The 19,976-nt window shown below is 40.9% G+C and overlaps 1 protein-coding gene across 1 annotated transcript in view; it reads left to right on the top strand.

The window, feature by feature from the left end:
* The window catches only part of LOC143961231 (uncharacterized), an 83,665-nt gene that overhangs the window by 49,226 nt on the left and 14,463 nt on the right, over positions 1-19,976 (top strand). The window contains 1 exon segment of the mRNA XM_077470460.1: positions 18,326-19,939. Coding sequence (XP_077326586.1) covers positions 18,362-19,939 — 1,578 coding nt within the window. The 5' untranslated portion in view covers positions 18,326-18,361.

Below are 19,976 nucleotides of genomic sequence, written 5' to 3'. Positions count from 1 at the left end.
AATCAGGATCATGTGCTTAGTATGTGATCCTGCATGCCCCAGACCTGGAAGTGCAGGATCACATACTAGGTACATGATCCTGCTCAACAGAGCTGCCTTGCCGCCGTATATAAACAGTATGTGGTCAACAAGCAGTTAAAATCATTATTTTAAATGGAAATTAATAGATACCAAAGCGCAGGTAAATTGTTTATTTTTTATGTATAAATAGTTTATTTTGTACACACCTAGGTACATCTTAACCATTTAATCATATTTTTGTAAGTTTTTACAAGTAAAAAAAAAAACTCTTCTAAAATCTTATTTAAATATTTCAAATAAAAAATTTTGGTAGCACTCTCCTCACTTGTGTCACATGGTGACCCCGCCCCTTACGATGTCACAGTCCCAGAGGATGCTGGGACTGTCACCATGTGACATCAACCCATGTGACATCAACCGATGACCCCGCCCCTTGTCTCTATATAAGTCGCCGCGCAGCGCGTCCCTGGCATTGCGGCCGGAGAGAACGTCGAGTCAGCATCTCCAGGAGAAGAAGAAGAAGAACGGAAGGTGGCGGCGGCGGCAACAGAAGTCCGGGCCACCGCCTGTAAAAGAGCTATAAGAAGAAGCGGTGGCCCGGCAGAACAACCGAAGAGGGGGACAAGACCCCCGAAGTCGGAAGAAGAGGCCAGCGGCGAGGAAGAAAGCCGGGCTCCTCCGCTAGTAAAAGAGCTAGCAGAAGATAGCAGAGGAGTCTGGCGAGAAGACCCCCGAAGACGGAAGACCCCCGGAGCTGTGCAATAAACTATTTTAACCCTGTGTTGTGTTTTTTTTAACTTTTTTTTCCACAGGTGAATGGGTAGGGGTACATTCACATAGGGTGGGGGGCCGGTATCCAGGGGCCCCCTTATTAAAGGGGGCTCCCGGTTCCCGATAAGCCCCCCGCCCGCAGACCCCGACAACCAACGGCCAGGGTTGTCGGGAAGAGGCCCTAGTCCTCATCAACATGGGGACAAGGTGCTTTGGGGTGGGGGGGCCGCACGCCCCCCTCCCCCAAGGCACCCCCCCATGTTGAGGGCACGCGGCCTGGTACGGCTCAGGAGGGGGGGCGCCCGCTCGTCCCCATCCCCTTTCCTGGCCGGCCGGGTAGCGTGCTCAGATAAGGGTCTGGGGGGACCCCCATGCCGTTTTTTCGGCGTAGGGGGTTCCCCTTGGAATCCATACCAGACCTAAGGGCCTGGTATGCTCTCGGAGGGGGAACCCACGCCAATTTTTTTTCATAAATTTGGCGTGGAGTTCCCCCTTCAGAGCTCATTCTCTGATTGGCCACGGCAAAAGTCGCCTGGCCTGGGGCGACTTAAAGTTGTGTTGTAAGTCGCCCCAGGTCGTGTCTAAGTCGTGTTCAAGTCGTCTCCAAGTTGCCTCACAAAGTCGTCCTGAAGTCGTGTCGCCCCTGTGTGAACCGAGCCTTACATGAAAAAGGTTTATCAAAGAAAATGTTATGTCCACATGCATGCTTGAGAATGAAATACTTATAAATATTTAAAGCACAGCCCCTAGAATGAATCCTGTATGGCTTTTTAAGTAATTGGTGTTTGTCTGTTGTTGTCCTCCTTTGCATAATGGGGTTGATTTACTAAAAGGTAGTTACACTTTGCATGCTCATTTTTCCCCCAGCTTCACAAATGGTGACGCTTTACTGGCTGACATCATCCGATTTGTCCAAGCAAAGATACTGTTTTTTTGTTTGTTTTTTCCCTTGTATGGGATTGTGTATTCTTTGCAATGTGACATTTCACCACATTATCTTATAAGCTCTGGGGATAATTTCCATGCAAAATGTAACTCCACTTGCAAAGTGATCCTTCTGGTATGAGAGCACGTGGGGCAGTCTTATATTAGATTGGCAAATTACAAACTTGTATTAGAAGGCTTCATTTCTTTGTACAGCTTTTGATGTTGTATCAGAGTTAGGCATGATTTGCACATAGTTGCTTAGTAAGTGAGGTTGAAAAAAAGACACAAGTCTATCAAGTCCAACCTATGTGTGTGATTATATGTCAGTATTACATTGTGTGTCCCTGTATGTTGTGGTCGTTCAGGTGCTTATCTAATAGTTTTTGGAAATTATGGATGCCCCCAGCTGAGACCACCGCCTGTGGATGGGAACTCCACATCCTTGCCACTCTTACAGTAAAGAATCCTCTACGTAGTTTAAGGTTAAACCTCTTTTCTTCTAATTTTAATTCGTGGCCATATGTCTTGTTAAATTCCCTTACGCAAAAAAGTTTTATCCTTATCGTGGGGTCACCAGTACGGTATTTGTGTATTGAAATCATAACCCCTCTCAAGCGTCTCTTCTCCAGAGAGAATAAGTTCAGTGCTCACAACCTTTCCTCATAACTAATATCCTCCAGACCCTTTATTAGCTTTGTTGCCCTTCTTTGTACTCGCTCCATTTCCAGTACATCTTTCCTGAGGACTGGTGCCCAGAACTGGACATCATACTCTGGGTGCAGCTGGACCAGAGTCTTGTAGAGTGGGGGAATTATCGTTTTATCTCTGGAGTTGATCCCCTTTTTAACGCATGCCAATATTCTGTTTGCTTTGTTAGCAGCAGCTTGGCATTGCATGCCATTGCTGAGCCTATTATCTACTAGGACCCCCAGGTTCCTGGGCTTCCCCAGTGACGTGCGGGTTACCCCGCCCCCCTCTGATGTAACGGAAACCTGCTTTACATCAGAGGGGGCGGGGTCACCCGTACATCACTGGGGAAGCCCGGCTTTCCCCTTGCGTCAGAGGGGGCGGGGTCAGGTGACGGGTGGCCCCATCCTCCTCAGCTAAGACATGTCAGGCTGCTGAGATTCCCGCAGTGTCTCCGGTGGAGACAGGATGGATGCGTTGTGCTGGACCATTGGGAGAGATCACCCATCGCTGGACTCCATAGAAGAGATCAAATCACCCATCGCTGGACCCCGAAGAAGAGATCATCCATCACTGGATACCAAGAGTGGATTACCACCGCTGGAATCTTTATTTTTTATTTTTAATAAAGGACTTTTCCCAACAATTTTTTACACTTTCTTTGTGAAATGGTAGGGGTACTTGTGTAACTCCTTACCATTTCAAACAGGGGGGCAGGACCTGGGGGTCCCCTTCTTAAAGGGGGCTTCCAGATTCTGATCAGACCCCCACAGTCACCGGCCAGGGTTGTGGGGATGAGGCCCTTGTCCCCATAAAATGGGGACGTGGTGCTTTGAGGGGTCACAGACCCCCAAAGCATCCTCCCAATGTTGAGGATATGTGGCCTGGTATGGTTCAGGAGGGGGGCGCTCTCATCCCCCTCTTTTCTTGTGGCCTGCCAGGTTGCATCCTCAGATAAAGGGTCTGGTATGGGTTTTTGGAGGGGAACTCCACACCATTTTTCTTTTTTTTGTTTGACGCGCGTGGTTCCTTAACCACTTAAGGACCAGGCCTTTTTTTCAGACTCTGTGTTTACATGTTTAAAACTGTTTATTTTGCTAGAAAATTACTTAGAACCCCCAAACATTTTATATTGTTTTTTGTCTAATAACCTAGAGAATAAAATGGCGGTCATTGCAATACTTTTTTTCACACTGTATTTGCGCAGCGGTCTTACAAGCGCACTTTTTTTGGAAAAAAATTCACTTTTTTGAATAAAAAAAATAAGACAACAGTAAAATTAGCCCAATTTTTTCTATATTGTGAAAGATAATGTTACGCCGAGTAAATTGATACCCAACATGTCACGCTTTAAAATTGCACCCGCTCGTGGAATGGCGTCAAACTTTTAGCCTCAAAAATCTCCATAAGCGACATTTAAAAAATTCTACAGGTTGCATTTTTTGCGTTACAGAGGAGGTCTAGGATTGGAATTATTGCTCTCGCTCTACCGATCCCTCACATGTGTGGTTTGACCGCCGTTTTCATATGCGGGCGCTACTCATGTATGCACTCGCTTTTGGCACGCGAGCTCGTCGTGACTGGGTGTTTTTTTTTCTTATTTATTTGAATTGATTTTATTTTTATATTGTTTTTTTTTTTTTTTTTAAATAGATCACTTTTATTCCTATTACAAGGAATGTAAACATCCCTTGTAATAGAAAAAAGCATGACAGGTCCTCTTAAATATGAGATCTGGGGTCAAAAGGTACTCAGATCTCATATTTGGACTTAAATGCAAAAAAAGTAAAAAAAAAAAAAGTTTTGACGTCGCTTCCGCCCTCCTATGGTATAGAGACGAGTGGGGGCCACCTTAGCCTCACTCATCTCTATACCCAGCTAGGAAGAGAACCCGATCTCCTCCGCCGCTGCCGACGGCTCCGGTAAGCGGCGGAAGGAGCGGGAGGGCGGCGGGAGGGGGGTGGCACCTCTCCCCTCACCGATAGCGGTGATCTCGCGGCAAATCGATTCGCCGCGGAGACCACCGTTATCGTACAGATGACCAGTGCCTGAAGAGATGGATATCTCGGTTGTGGCAGCAGCTGCTGCCATTACCGAGCTATCCCTCTTCAAAAATAGGACTTACATCGGCGTGCACTGGCCGTTAAGTGGTTAATATCCATACCAGACCTGAAGGGCCTGGTAATTGAATTTGGGGGAACCCCGCGCTTTTTTTTTTATTTTTTATCAATGACTTTCAATGACTGTTCTCTGTATTACGGGGAGCCGACAATTCATTATAGCCGCGAGTGCTTTTAAATGACTTTTTTCCTGCAGAAATGACACTTTGTGTAAGCACGGGAAACATGCACCCCTTTACAGGCATACTATACACACTCCCTGGGTGCGAAATTTAAAGGAATATTACATGTTTATTGTTTCACTCTAAGCATTATTAAAATCAGTGCTCCTGAAAAAATTGACGTTTTTAAAACTTTTTTTGCATTGATACATGTCCTCTGGGGCAGGACCCGGGTCCCCAAACACTTTTTATGACAATAACTTCATATAAGCCTTTAAAATGAGCACTTTTAATTTTTCATGTTCGTGTCCCATAGACTTTAACGGTGTTCGTCCAAATTTGTTTGCCTGTTAGCAAGTTCTGGTGCAAACCGAATCGGTGGGTGTTCGGCTCATCCTTAAGCCTCGTACACATGATCGGATTTTCCACAGACAAAACATCAGACTTTTGTCTAAAGGCGTGTGCCTGGATTTTGTCTTGCATACAAACGGCAAGGAATTGTCGGCCAACAAACATGAACATAGTGACATACTATGTGGTTTTTCAGCTCTTTAGCACAACTCTTTGGGCTCCTTCTGCTAATTTCGTGTTAGTAGAAGTTTAGTGAGTGTTGATTCATGCTTTTCATTTGATATTGCTTTGACTCAAGTCCAGTCCAGGAACAGGAGAAGGAGGAGTTCTTGAACCAAAAATTGGTTGCTTTATTAATCATGACCAATTATGTCATATGCCTTTGCTGCAGGAGCTCCAGGAGAATAATCCAGATTATTTTGAGAATGATCTCCGGATGATGGACCCCTGCTTTCACCAACTCTTGGCATTGTTGGCCCCCTATATTAAGAAGCAGGACACATGCATGAGGCTTTTATTTTATTTTTTTTGGTTGAATAATAATGATTTGATATATCTTCTATATTTTCTGATGCATAGAATGCACTTTTTGGTTAAGTTCTATTGGCAGATGGCATGTCTAATTTTATTTGTTTTCTTTTTTTAATGCCCAATACAAAAATTGTGGCGAATAATACTTGGCTATGTGTTTTACTTCAAATGACAGTTTGGGAATAGGCAGTTGCATTTAAAAAAAATATAATGTAAAAGTGACAAGGGACACCAACATAGTTGTATCTTTGATCTTTTGCAAGAACTCCATCACTATCATCAGCAAAGCAGCTTCATTATTATCCCATTAAAGAAGAAGAGAATGTGCGCTGCTTTTCGAGATTTCATAATTTGCGTCACGAATGTTAATTCTCCATTATGAATGCTAGTTTACAAGACTGACCGCTTCTGGCTCGTCCTTGCTTCCGAGCATGCGTGTTTGTACTTTGAACTTTTGTCAGACGGACTTGTGAGAACACGCTCAGAAAATCCAACAACAGACATTTGTCTGCGGAAAATTTTAAAACCTGTCATCCAACATTTGTCCGTGGAAAATCCGACAACAATTATCCGACAACAATTAGCCTGTCATCACACATTTCCAATCAGAAAATCTGATCGCGTATACGCGGCTTTAGTCTTGAGTAAGATGGAATCCTTGTGAGAAGCACTTGCCACATTCTCACCCTTTGAATTACTTCTCTCCTGTGTGGGTCTTCTGGTGTTTAGTAAGATGAGGACATTGTGTGAATTCTCTGGTGTACAGTAATATGACTTTGATCTGGGAAGAACTTGCCACATTCGGAGCATCTGAAGAGTTTCTCACCTGTGTGAGTCTTCTGGTGTGCAACAGAACTACTCCTATTAGGGAAGCATTTGTCACAATCTGAAAATTTGAGTGGTTTCTCTCCCGTGTGAATTCTCAGGTGTACAGTAAGATTAAAATCTACTGATAAGCACTTACCACATTCTGAACACTGAAATGGCTTCACTCCTGTATGAATCCATTGGTGAACATTAAGATTTGACTGAGAAATAAAACGTTTGTGGAACTCAGAGCTCCAATACAGCTTGTCCCCTAATTTACTCACCATGTTGATAAAGATGTGTTTGCAAATTGTTTCCATGGTAGGTGTTAGATGGTGAAATCAACTAAAATACATGTAAACAAAGAATCTAAAATATTAACAAAATACTAATGTCAGATATGGTGCTTTTGGGTTTTTGGTGATTTAATCATCCCGTCACTGAACACAGCACATTTTGTATAATGAAAATCTATAACTTTGCGAAATATAGATATATAATTATTGCTTTATTAGCAATATTAATTATTGCTTTAGTAATTCAAAGTGCACATCTATGGTTTGTCACTATGATGGCATCAGTCAGCTCTTTTCTTACATTAATGACTAGACAAGAGTAATTATTCTGATTCAATTACTATTCCATCTAAGTAAAAAAAAATTTAAAATCTAACCAATGAGTTTCTAATTAGCATGATATTTTCTAGTCCTAAGAAGAAGGCTCTTAATAATTGACTCTCGGTCTGATTTAAATTCTGATAGCAGTCAAATTAACCACTTGAGCTCCGGAAGGTTTACCGCCTTTCATGACCAGGCCATTTTTTGTGATACGGTACTACGTTACTTTGCGACGCTGTACCCAAATAAGATTGATTTCATTTTTTTCCTCACAAATAGAACTTTCTTTTGGTCATATTTAATCACCTCTGAAATTTTTATTTTTTGGCACTATAAACAAAAAAAACAGACAATTCTGAATAAAAAAAAAAAAACATGTGCAATAAAAAAAATCGCAGAAAAATCAAATGTATTCATTAATTTAAGCCAATATGTATTTTGCTACATGGTTTTTGTAGTGTCACTTATTGTCCAATTAGTCCTGCTATAAGTCACTGATCACCACCATTACTAGTACAAAATCAAAAATCTATCCCATAGTTTGTGAAAAAAAAGTTACTTTCTGCTATAAAACATAAAAAAAATTGAAAAAAAAACTAATTTTGTCATCAATTTAAGACCAGATGTATTCTGCTACATATTTTTGGTAAAAGAAATGCCAATAAGCGCATATCAATTGGTTTGGGCAAAAGTTATAGTGTCTACAAACTTTGGGGTAGATTTTCAGAATTTGTATTATTATAAAGGTTATTACTTTTCAAATAGCTTGATGTTGATGAAGAATGTCCTCGTATAAGAAAACCTTGTCACAAACTTCATATGGCTTCTTTCCTGGGTGAATTCTATGGTATTGAGTAACATGTCCAATTTGTAAGAAGTATTTGTCCCATTGTAAACATCACAGGGAAGCTGCCTTGCTGCTGTATATCTATATCTATATATAGCCGGCAATTGGTTAAACATGTAATACTGTATATATTGACACTTATCAGTCCTTAGAAGTGGTGACTTCCTTCCTTTTCTTTTTCATTCAGGATTTTTCTTTTCTTATTTTAACCTGGAAATCCTACCATTAACACCCTTACTGTTAGGAGATAACACTTGCTCTCTGTTTTGTATCTATGGAGAAGTAGCATTGTTGACAAAGACTGCCCTTTTGATTTGGCCACTAGAACACCTTCAGCTCTCCTTCTATGCTTAGCATGGGGAGATGTTATTCAATTCACAAAATTGAACTGTGCAGGGCTGATAACATGGCTTGAAAGAGTACAAGAAAAAATATGCGTGCTGCATTTTTAGCAGGATCAACACATAATTTTTTGTATTTGCTGAAAATGTACTCTGCCTGAAAAGAGAAAATAAATGTGACCACCACACCTGAAGGCTATAAAAAATAAACTTTACAAATAAGCATGTAAACCTTGATTAAGGTTCAGTGTAAAATGGATGGATAACACCATTGTAACAATTAAATTATGATTCTACTAGAATGAAAAACCATGTTATAGATGCACCTCAGTATGTCTGTGGTGGCCATGCCATGGTGACTTGCTTAAATGTACTCCTTTTTCCATGTTATAGATGCATCATTTTATAGTTGCAACATATTATAGCTGTATCTGTGAGAATCATGGTAAGCAAAAATAAAATACATGCATAAATAACAAGAAAAGACAAAAAAAAGGCGCAAGATTAAAGTGATTGTAAAGAAAAAAAAAAAAAACATGTTACCTGCTCTGTACCTGATCTGTGTAAGGGTTGGACACAGAGCAGCCCCTATCCTCCTCCTTCTCAGGTCCCCTGCCGGCGCTCTGGGCCTCTCTCGCCATTGTTGAGTACCGCCATAGAAAGTTGCTTGCTGTGAGGGTGCTCGTGCTTGCTCCTGAGCTGACTCTGTGCTTCCATAAGACACAGAGAACGCGGCTCAGCCCCACCCCTGGCTCCAGCCTCACTGGCTGTGATTGACAGCAGCGGGAGCCAATGGCTGCTGCATCTCAGCCAATCTGGAGAGAGAGACCTGGGAGTGCCTTGGGTCTTGTGCACATTGCTGGATCAAGATCGGGCTTTGGTAAGTATTAGGGGGGCCCGAGGGGGGGAGCTTCACACTGAAGGTTTTTTACCATCACGTATAATGCATGAAGGTAAAAAAAAACGTCATCCTTTACAACCACTATAATAAGAAAAACAAATATTTTGTTGGAACCTATCACTAGATCAGGAAATGTGAGAATATCTGTGCAAGAGGCACACCAAAAGTACTAAAAACAGACCGATACTGATGTGTCCCTGCAGCTGTGAGTATAAAAGAACCCTAAGATTGTAATAAAGTTAAATTAAAATCAATTTGTGAATGTGAAAAAAAGCAATACGCATTTACAGTTTAATAAGAATAGATACCTGTAATGGTGTAGTATGGAAATGTCTTAGCAGCACCTTGTCCCCTGATCTGCTTGTAAATGATTGTACCTAACTGAACTTGATCTCATCTTAAATACATTCACCACCACATATCAACATGAGGTGGCTTCAGATTGTGTTTATTTTGCCTAAGAAAAGGCATGTTTCCAATAATCTTATATAATATATGTGACTAACCTTTGTTTATACTCACCACCCCTTGTCATTAGCATATTAACAAGAAAGATCCTCAGATGAAACCACATGCCAATTGGCTCAGTAGATACCCACAACAGAAAATACAATGATTCCCCTTTCACAGGAGATGGTCAACAGACACTTTGTGCGAAAAATATGCATGGCTTTTCAAAAGCCTAGTCTCATGTAGGGTCGCCACAGATGTACCCATCCTGCCCCAAACTGAATGTCCCAATGTCTGAATGGGGATTGGGCTTTAAAACTTTACCTAAAAAAAAAACTTCTAGGCTGCCTATGTCGACCTTCTGAAATATTTGTCCTTTACAATCTGTCCCAAAGAATCAATGAAAATTATAAAGTAGAAAATAAAATCACCGGTCTATAATACTCTGTCTTTTGCCGCTAACCACATAGAGTATCTCACAAAAGTGAGTACACGCTTCACATTTTTGTAAATATTTTATTATATCTTTTCATGTGACAACACTGAAGAAATTGCACTTTGCTACAATGTAAAGTAGTGAGTGTACAGCTTGTATAACAGTGTAAATTTACTGTCCCCTCAAAATAAAACACAGCCATTAATGTCTAAACCGCTGGTAACAAAAGTGAGTGCACCCTTAAGTGAAAATGTCCAAATTGGGACCAATTAGCCATTTTTTCTCGCCAGTGTCATGTGACTCATTAGTGTTACAAGGTCTCAGGTGTAAATGGGGAGCAGGAGGGTTACATTTGGTGTTATCACTCTTACTCTCTGGTCACTGAAAGTTTAACATGGCACCTCATGAGGATCTGAAAAAAGAATTGTTGCTCTTCATAAAGATCACCTAGGCTATAAGAAGATTGCTAAGACCCTGAAACTGAGCTGCAGCATGGTGGCCAAGACCATACAGTTTTTAACAGCATTGCTGCAGAGGTTGAAGGGGTGGGGGGTCAGCCTGTCAGTGCTCAGGCCATACGCCGCACATTGCATCAAATTGGTCTGCATGACTGTCATCCCAGAAGGAAGCCTCTTCTAAAGATGATGCACAAGAAAGTCCGAAAACAGTTTGCCTAAGACAAACAATCTTAGGACATGGATTACTGGAACCATGTCCTGTGGTCTGACGAGACCAAGATAAACTTATTTCGTTCAGATGGTGTCAAGCGTGTGTGGCGTCAACAAGGTGAGAAGTACAAAGACAAGTGTGTCTTGCCTACAGTCAAGCATAGTGGTGGGAGTGTCATGGTCTGGGGCTGTGTAAATATGAGGGAAGTGTTTGTACGAACATGCAGGTGCAGCCGAAGATGTGAAATAGGTCTCTTGTACACATATCGCATTTCAGGTCTTAGGCTGTTTTCCAAAGTGAGTGTATTTATTCTGGGTGGTTAAGTCCATTGGCATTGAGAGACATTGACATAAGTGGCATTGTTGTTTGGGTGTGGGTGACCGTAAGATCATAAAAACTTAGGTGGTTGTGAAAGGATGAAGTTTGTGGTCTAGAAGTCAGGTGCTGTTACTAGTTGTGGTCTCCAGGGTTCCTGGATGAGGCATGGAAACCCATGTGGAGTTTAGAGCTAGAGCTGTGAAAAAAGGTTAATAACAAAAAGAAGAGATATCAAAAAGGAGAAAATTGGAACTTGTAGAACTCTGAAATGGGGTGGGTATGTTATCGGTCAGACCGATAGGTGGAGAAAAGAAAAGTTGATTTCAACAAAACCACTATAGTGGGGAAACAATAGTCAAATATTGAATGGATTTATATATCTGAAAGCTGATAGCTGGTGAGAGGTTACAACTTTTGAAGAGATATAGGCCAACTTGAAATCATTACTTCGATTTTGGTCAGGTGTGGTTTTTCCCTTGAGTGCGGCATGATTGATGTGGTCCACGTTGTTCAAGTAGCACGATGCTCAGGAATGATTCCAGGGGGCTCAGGAATGATTCCCTATGAGTGTAGTAGTTGCATGCCATTTTTGAGGGTATTGATCACGTGTGATGTGCCATTTCTTGTTATGAGCAATGTTGCTGGGTAGCGCCACTTGAATTGAATTTTTTGGTTGTTGAGGCCTTTGGTGACAGGGTTAAGTTGTTTTCTCAATTGCAGGCTATATTTTGAAAGATTTTGGAAAAGTAGTATTCCATCATAAGGAGTAGGAAGTGGTGAATTGGTTCTGGCAGTTTTTCTTTTATGTGGAAGTGCACTCTCATTAGTATATCTCTAGGAATGGAGGCTGCCAGATGAGAAGGTTTAACAAGCCTGTGGATTCGATCTATGATCAGATCTCTAGGTGAGGCATCAAGAAGAATTGTGTGCGTGAACTGTTTGGCATATTTGGGAAGATCATTCGGTAATATAGATTCAGGAATACCTCTCCGTTTTATGTTATTTCTTCTGGATCTATCTTTTAATCGGCTAACTTGGCCCTTACCCAGGTTTGTTCTTCTCTCGCTTCATTGTATGTGTCGATTTAAATCATTGACAGTTGTGTTACATTCCTCCATGGTATTTTCAATGTGTCATCAAGGACAAGGATGTCAGTGGATATCTTGGTGAATAATGATGAAAGATCAGTCATTAATGAGGTTTGGAGTGACAGTAGCATGTCTTTTAGGGTGGTATCGATCACTGGTTGCCCTGTAGCGGGGAATGAGGCCATGGATGTATGTAAGGCCTGGTTGGATTGGAGGTGGTTGAAAGCCTGGGCCTCAATTTGAGCTGGCAGCAGCATCTGATCCATCAGCATGCAGGCTTTTGCTGGGCTGCCTGTGTGGGGGTTTCCCTCCGATCGGTGTTTAGGGGATGAGGGGAGCTTTTGTGAGTCATGGTCCTCTGGGATCTCCTCAGGCAATCTGTATAAGCCTCATGTAGTGCGGCCGTGCTGGTGCCATTTTGGCTGTGACTGACCTTGGGTAACGGTTTGAGGAAGAAGGCCGTCAGTTTTTTCAGGCTGTAATCATTCATCCTCTTGCGGGACGTCCAGATGCTCAAGAATCAGGATGGCCGTGGATTGTCCGCAAGTTGGGGCCTATGTTGCTCCGGTTCTCTCCCCTGGCTGATGAGCTCTGTGTCTAGGCGGCCATCTCCGGTGCTGGCAGATCACGCTCCCATAATTAAATACTTGTTGCATTGTTTATGACCAAAATCACATTCTTACACAAAGACCTAAACATTGAACTTGTCCTCATTGAGCTTTACAATTCCTTTCAAGTCTAACCAGACCACCTACACACCACAATACTTTGAATACTTGCAAATAACCTCCATTTGAACGGTTTAACCACTTTCAGACCTCCCACCGCACATATACTGTGGCAGGGCGGCCCGAATGCGCGAGCCAACATACCTGTATTTCTGTCTGTGCATTAGATACAGCGGACAAACAAGATATTTGGAGGCACACCCTAAAAGATGCATTAAAGATGGTGCAGCCATAAGATCATACAACAGAACAAAATATTGCAGCGCACACATACAAAAAATACATTTACCTCCTGCAAGGCTTATTTAAAATACCTAGACATTTTCAAAAAACATTATCAAAAAATATTGGGATTTGGTCATTGCTATATGGTGCTTAAGCCCACTTACTGCGACAAAGTACCCCATGATTAGTGGGTCCTACACTATCCATAGACTGGGAGATCCTGCTTCTCTAAACCATGGGAGCAATACACTCCTCTATATGGTAGAACTAGAGGTCTCCACCTATGACACAGGTGGACACTAATGAGAGGCACCGATGAGGGAAAATATAGGTGAACTTACACTGGACCCTGTCCCCATTGCACCCGATCCAGCTAACCTGGAGTCTGGCAATTGTCTGTTCTGACATATTGCATAGTCGCTTTACCAGTCAGGGGATTTTAAATCCCTGCTGGTTTCTCTCCTCTTCGCCCGCGGTGACATGACAGGCTTTGCGGGTTCTAAATGGTGGGCGCCGCCAATGTGACGGGGCCAACTAATTAGAATGCTCCTAAATGTATCTCCTGATGAGGTACATTTAGAAGATTAAGCTGAGGGGATTTCTAAGCCCCAGACTAGTGAGGCGGCTATAGCGAGAGATCACAACAATATGACTATCACGTTTTTGGAGACCCTCGAGCACCAGAACAGTGGAAACTTCCACAAAATGACCCAATTTTGAAAAGGAAACATTTCAATGTATTTCTAAGAGACATTAGGAGTCTTTTGAAAATTAGCTTTTTTTGCCACAAGTGTATGGAAAATGCAGGAAAGAAAATTAATATCCAATTTTCTTTAGAAAAAGTTGTCAGTTAATATATGTCTAACACACATCTATGACACACTTATGCCCTGTGCACACGGTCGGACTTTCCAATGGAAAATATGCGATCGTGTGTGGGCCCCATCTGACTTTTTCCGCCGGAATTTCCAACAGACAGTTTGAGATCTGGATCTAAAATTTTCCAACTACAAAATCCAATCGTTTAAATTCCGATCGTATGTATACAATTCCAACGCACAAAGTGCCAAGCATGCTCAGAATAGATTATGAGACAAAAGCTACTTTCTACTGGCCTCTTTATAGTCCCGTCGTCCTTAGTTTATGTCACCTCGTTCTGAATGATCAGATTTTCCGAGAACTTTGTTTGACCGTGTGTATGCAAGACAAGTTTGGGCCAAAATCCGTCTGAAAAAATCTGACGGATTTTGTCGTCGGAATGTCCGACCGTGTGTACAGGGCATACGAGTAACACCCCAAAACACATTCTGCTACTCATAAGTATTGGGAGGCCACATGTGTGAGACTTTTTTTTTACAGCTTAGCCACCCAGAGGAGCCCAAAATTCAAAGAGCACCTTCTGGCTTTCTAAGGGACGGAAAGTGATTGTAAAAGAAGAGAGATCCTATTCCCTTATAGCAGGTTAAGCAGCACAGTGCTTGTGCTGTCTAACCTTTGCCTCTTTAAACTGTAAAAAACCTGTTTGATCCTGCCTGTTCCTGTGTCCCTCTTGGTGTGTTTACCAAGGTAATCATGGATGCTGATCCCTGATTACCTTTGTCAGTTTATGTGCCTCCGTTATCCGCTAATCTCCTCTCTCCCACTCCCTCCCTGCCTATCAGCTCCTTGGGGATGGGCAACAGGACAGCAGGGTGCTTGAATGTGTAACACACCGATCACAGGCAGTGTCACAGATTTAGGGTTTTTATGCTGTAAAAAGAGATGCACTGGAGCACCCAACTAATACATAGCGATTCAAGTAGTAAGAGGAAGTGGACAGCAGTTGCTCTAGTCCTGGAGGGACTAAAAATTGATGTATGACCGAACTTAAGTGTAAGGTCACATTTCATCAGGTGAGCACACATCTGAATGGGGGAGCATGAGTGGATTTTGTAAACACACGTATGAAGCACCCAAACTTCATTTCAGAGAAGCATATGGATATATAGAAGCATGCAAGCACGGCACTTGTGGTTCACCAGCATGGATGGGACTGCACATTTATGAACTACCATAATTTTCTTATATTTATTTGCGTTAAGTGATTTTTATTTTTATTTCTGGTGCATTTTTTTACTTTTAATGATATCTAATTTATATTTGGCATAACATTGATTAGGTGTATATATAGTGTGACACACTTGACGTTTATTGTATATATTCACACATGAGTATGTGTTCACACATATATTCACACGTGTTAAGTACTAGTAGCTGGATCTCGTTTAATATATTGCATTGTAGTTGCTCACAAGAAACGTCTTTAAGAAGAAAAGAGCAAAAGATTAAATGTGGTCTGTAGCACCAAGAGTGATAAGCCTCCATCCCAAATATATATGTAAAAATAGAAAATTGGTCACGGGACTTTAAATGAGGCAAATCACTTCAAAAATATAATAGTATACATGGTTAATAATTTCATTGTATGATAGCAAATTACATATTCACAGTTTATAAACATAATAAATTACCAATAAAAAAAGAGAATGTATTGAGTCATTATGCCAACATGATAACGACCCCAAATACACCTCCAAGACAACCACTGCCTTGTTAAAGAAGATGAGGTAAAGGTGATGGACTGGCCAAGCATGTCTCCAGACCAGAAGACTATTGAGCATCTGTGGGGTATCCTCAAACAAGATGGAGGAGCACAAGGTCTCTAACATCTACCAGCTCTGTGATGTCCTCATGGAGGCGTGGAAGAGGACTCCATGGCAACCTGTGAAGCTCTGGTGAATTCCATGCCCAAGAGGGTTATAGCAGTGCTGGAAAATAATGGTGACCACACAAAATATTGACAATTTGGGCCCAATATGGACATTTTCACGTAGGGGTGTACTCACTTTTGTTGCCAGCGGTTTAGACAGTAATGGCTGTGTGTTGACTTATTTGGAGGGGACAGCAAGTTTACACTATTACATTGTAGCAAATTGTAATTTCTTCATTATTGTCACATGAAAAGATATAATAAAATATTTACAAAAATGTGAGATACTGTACATACAGTACATATATATATTTTTTCTATAGATTCTCAAATCTCCATTAGAGCAATATTATAGCTGATAAATAAATCCAGAATAGAGCAAAATGCCAATTGCCCACATTTATTCCTCTTTTCCCCTTCCCCCCTACTTTCTCCTACATGGGGTGTTATCCAATCTGTACACAATACTATCTTGTGCATTTGCTCCTGAGGAGGTGGACAGGGATCTACGGAACAAGTAGAGCTAAAAGGATGCTTTGAAATATGTGGATTACTATGTGTTTTGTAATCATATATTTCCATCATAAATAATCATGCATATGAATATACATTTTTTGAGTTTATAGCATATACTATCACAATCTAATATGGTACAGCTATGGTACAACATACTCACTTAAATACCAAATTGGGGGTCTTGGTATTTAAGTGAGTATGTTGCAGTTGAGTTGTACCCCAGATGACGTCTTCTACGACGAAACGCATCAGGACTCTACTGCAATTGTGTTTTATCTTGCTAAGCGCCTAAACTACTGTACACATGTGAGTTTTGTACTTTTATCTTTTATTTTTCTATAAAAACGGAATTACACTATTTTTGGTCCCTGTTTTCTCTTCGTATGTATTTAAACACGCCTATGGATATATCTGGCTGGAGTTAAAATTACCTTTCAACATATGAAGTGATTGTTTATATTCGAGGCCCCCTGGATAATTGGTTGCTATGAGAATCTGCATATGGTTGCAAAAGTCTGTATGATCCCCCAAATGTAAATTTGTGAGGATCCAATCATTCCGGTAAGCGTTCAATTCGCCTGGTGATGGGAATCTTCACGTGGTTATTACACGAGTTTTTCTGAAAGGAGGTGTAACATATTTCCTGCACACTTGTGGATTATAGAAGGAGACTACACACAAAGGACTTTGTACTGTGTTATTGGGACTTTGTTTTTTTTTTTCCCCTTTTTTTTTTTTTTTCGTTTCCTGGAATACTTTTTTGGAATAGTCTTTTTCTTTCACTTTTGAGTCACAAATACATGTTTATATAAGCCATTCATATTTATGTAAGAATTTATGTGTTATGTGCACTATTCCACAGTGAGATTTTTTACTAAACATATTTGTATAATTTTGCACTTATAAGGAAGGTATAACTATGTTTGATGTTAAAAATTTTCTGAGAAGAGCTACACTTTTATACAGCATCAAGTTATTATGGTTACACACTGCTGTGATGGTGATCCGGGTCACTGTAATTGGTGTGGCAGTGATCAGGGACACTAACTGCTGTGGCACTGATACTGTAATTCATGTGGTGTTCAGGGACATTGTAACTGCTGTGGCACTGATCAGGGATACTGTAACTGGTTTGGTGGCAATTAGGGATATTGGAACTGCTGTGGCGATGATTATGAATATTGTAACTGATGTGGTAGTGATCAGGGACACTGTGACAGCTATGGTGGGGATCAGGGACACTGTAACTGGTATGGCGGTGATCAGGGATACTGTAACTGGTGTGGAGATCAGGGACAATATGACTGGTATGGACGAGATCAGGAACACTGCAACTGGTGCAGTGGTGATAAGAGATACTGACTGGTGACAGTATGCAAATAAAAAAGAAGAAAAATGTTTTTACCATTTTTTTTTTTAACCATTTTTTTTTTCTTTTATTTACATACGGTCACCAAAGTATGCAGTGTTACTATGGGGACTCTGCACTACACTGAAAAGGTGAAATTATTTTTTATTTTTTTTTATACTGTGCTTGCTTGTTACAGTGATTATGCCTATAACAGAACGGTCGTGAATGGCTTTCATTCATGACAGCTTGCTTACTGTTCTGATTTCTGTAATTGGCTACAGAAATCGCATTGGTTCAAGGCCGCTGTGAATGGCCTTGTACTATGGGATTATTGTGATTGATCACCGCAATCACACTATTAAGTAAGCTATAGTGAGCAAAAGCCATTCATGATAGTTTACGTGTTATCATGTGATCAGCTGTGATTGGTCACAACAATCACATTACAGCTGGATCACTCGTTCACAGCAGCCGGGTACTGAGCACTGTGATCTGCTGTTTGGCGCAACTTCAAGGATGTTCCTGGACATCCTTCCTGAACTGGAGAAGGGAAGTGGTTGACCTAAGAAAACAGTAAATTCATCCATCTATACTCTTATCAGAGTAATGAGTTTTCATTACCTAAATATGCTGTGTACAGTGACAAAATGGTTAAATTACAAATGTCTCAAAAACACTTTCTGAGTTTACATCAATTTTTTTCTTTCTCATAGGTCATTTACAGCTAAACAGATCTTCATCAACACGCAATGAGTCAAAAAGTCACACACAAACTGTATGAGTGCTCCGAGTCCCAGAAAAGTTTTACTTGTAAGTCAGAACTTGATATGAATCAGAGTATTCACACTGGACTGAAGCCATTTAAGTGTTCAGAATGTGGCAAGGACTTCTCACAATCTAGAACTCTTGCTGTACACCTGAAAATTCACACAGGAGTGAAACCATTTAAATGTAAAGAATGTGGCAAGCGCTTCTCAAAACGTTGGGCTCTTAATGTACACCAGAAAATACACACAGGAGTGAAACCATTTAAATGTTCAGAATGTGGCAAGCGCTTCTCAGATCGTTACGCCCTTACTATGCACCAAAGAATTCACACAGGAGTGAAACCATTTAAATGTTCTGAATGTGGCAAGCGCTTCTCAAAACGTTATGCTCTTACTTTACACCAGAGAATTCACACAGGAGTGAAGCCATTTAAGTGTTCAGAATGTGGCAAGGGCTTCTCACAATCTAGAACTCTTGCTGTACACCTGAGAACTCACACAGGAGAGAGACCATTTAAATGTTCAGAATGTGGCAAGCACTTCTCAAAACTTTGGGCTCTTACTGTACACCAGAGAATTCACACAGGAGTGAAACCATTTAAATGTTCAGAATGTGGCAAGCGCTTCTCAAAACGTTATGCTCTTACTTTACACCAGAGTGTTCACACAGGAGTGAAACCGTTTAAATGTTCAGAATGTGGCAAGCGCTTCACTAAACGTTATGCTCTTACTTTACACCTTAGAATTCACACAGGAGTGAAACCATTTAAATGTTCAGATTGTGGAAAGTGCTTCTCAAAACGTTATGCTCTTACCTTACACCAGAGAATTCACACAGGAGTGAAACCATTTAAGTGTTCAGAATGTAGCAAATGCTTCTCAACAAAAAGTTATCTTGTTGTACATGAAAGAGGTCACACAGGAGAGAAACCATTTAAATGTTCAGAATGTGGCAAGTGTTTCTCAAGAGGTTATATTCTTACTGTACACCAGAGAATTCACACAGGAGAGAAACCATTTAAATGTTCAGAATGTGGCAAGAACTTCACACATAGGCACCATCTTGTTATTCACCAGAAGACTCACACAGGAGAAAAAACATTTAAATGTTCAGAATGTGACAAGTACTTCTCTTATAGGCACCATCTTGTTATTCACCAGAAGATTCACACAGGAGAAAAAACATTTCAATGTTCAGAATGTGACAAGTGCTTCACACAATATAATAATCTTACTAAACACCAGAAGATTCACACAGGAGAAAATACATATAAATGTTCAGAATGTGACAAGTACTTCGCTCAATCTTATGATCTAATTGTACACCAGAGAATTCACACAGGAGTGAAACCGTATAAATGTTCAGAATGTGACAAGTGCTTCTCAAAACTTGGTAATCTTACTCAACACCAGCGGACTCACACAGGAGAGAAACCATATAAATGTTCAGAATGTAGCAAATGCTTCTCAACAAAAAGGCATCTTGTTGTACATGAAAGAGACCACACAGGAGAGAAACCATATAAATGTTCAGAATGTGAAATGTGCTTCTCACAAAATGCTCATCTTATACAGCATGAGATGAAACACACAGGAA

This window comes from Lithobates pipiens, unplaced genomic scaffold (genome assembly GCF_037356315.1).
Source record: "Lithobates pipiens isolate NorthernLeopardFrog02 unplaced genomic scaffold, aLitPip1_a1.2 Scaffold_8, whole genome shotgun sequence".
Lineage (NCBI taxonomy): Eukaryota > Metazoa > Chordata > Amphibia > Anura > Ranidae > Lithobates > Lithobates pipiens.
This window is presented reverse-complemented; position numbering and strand designations above follow the sequence as displayed.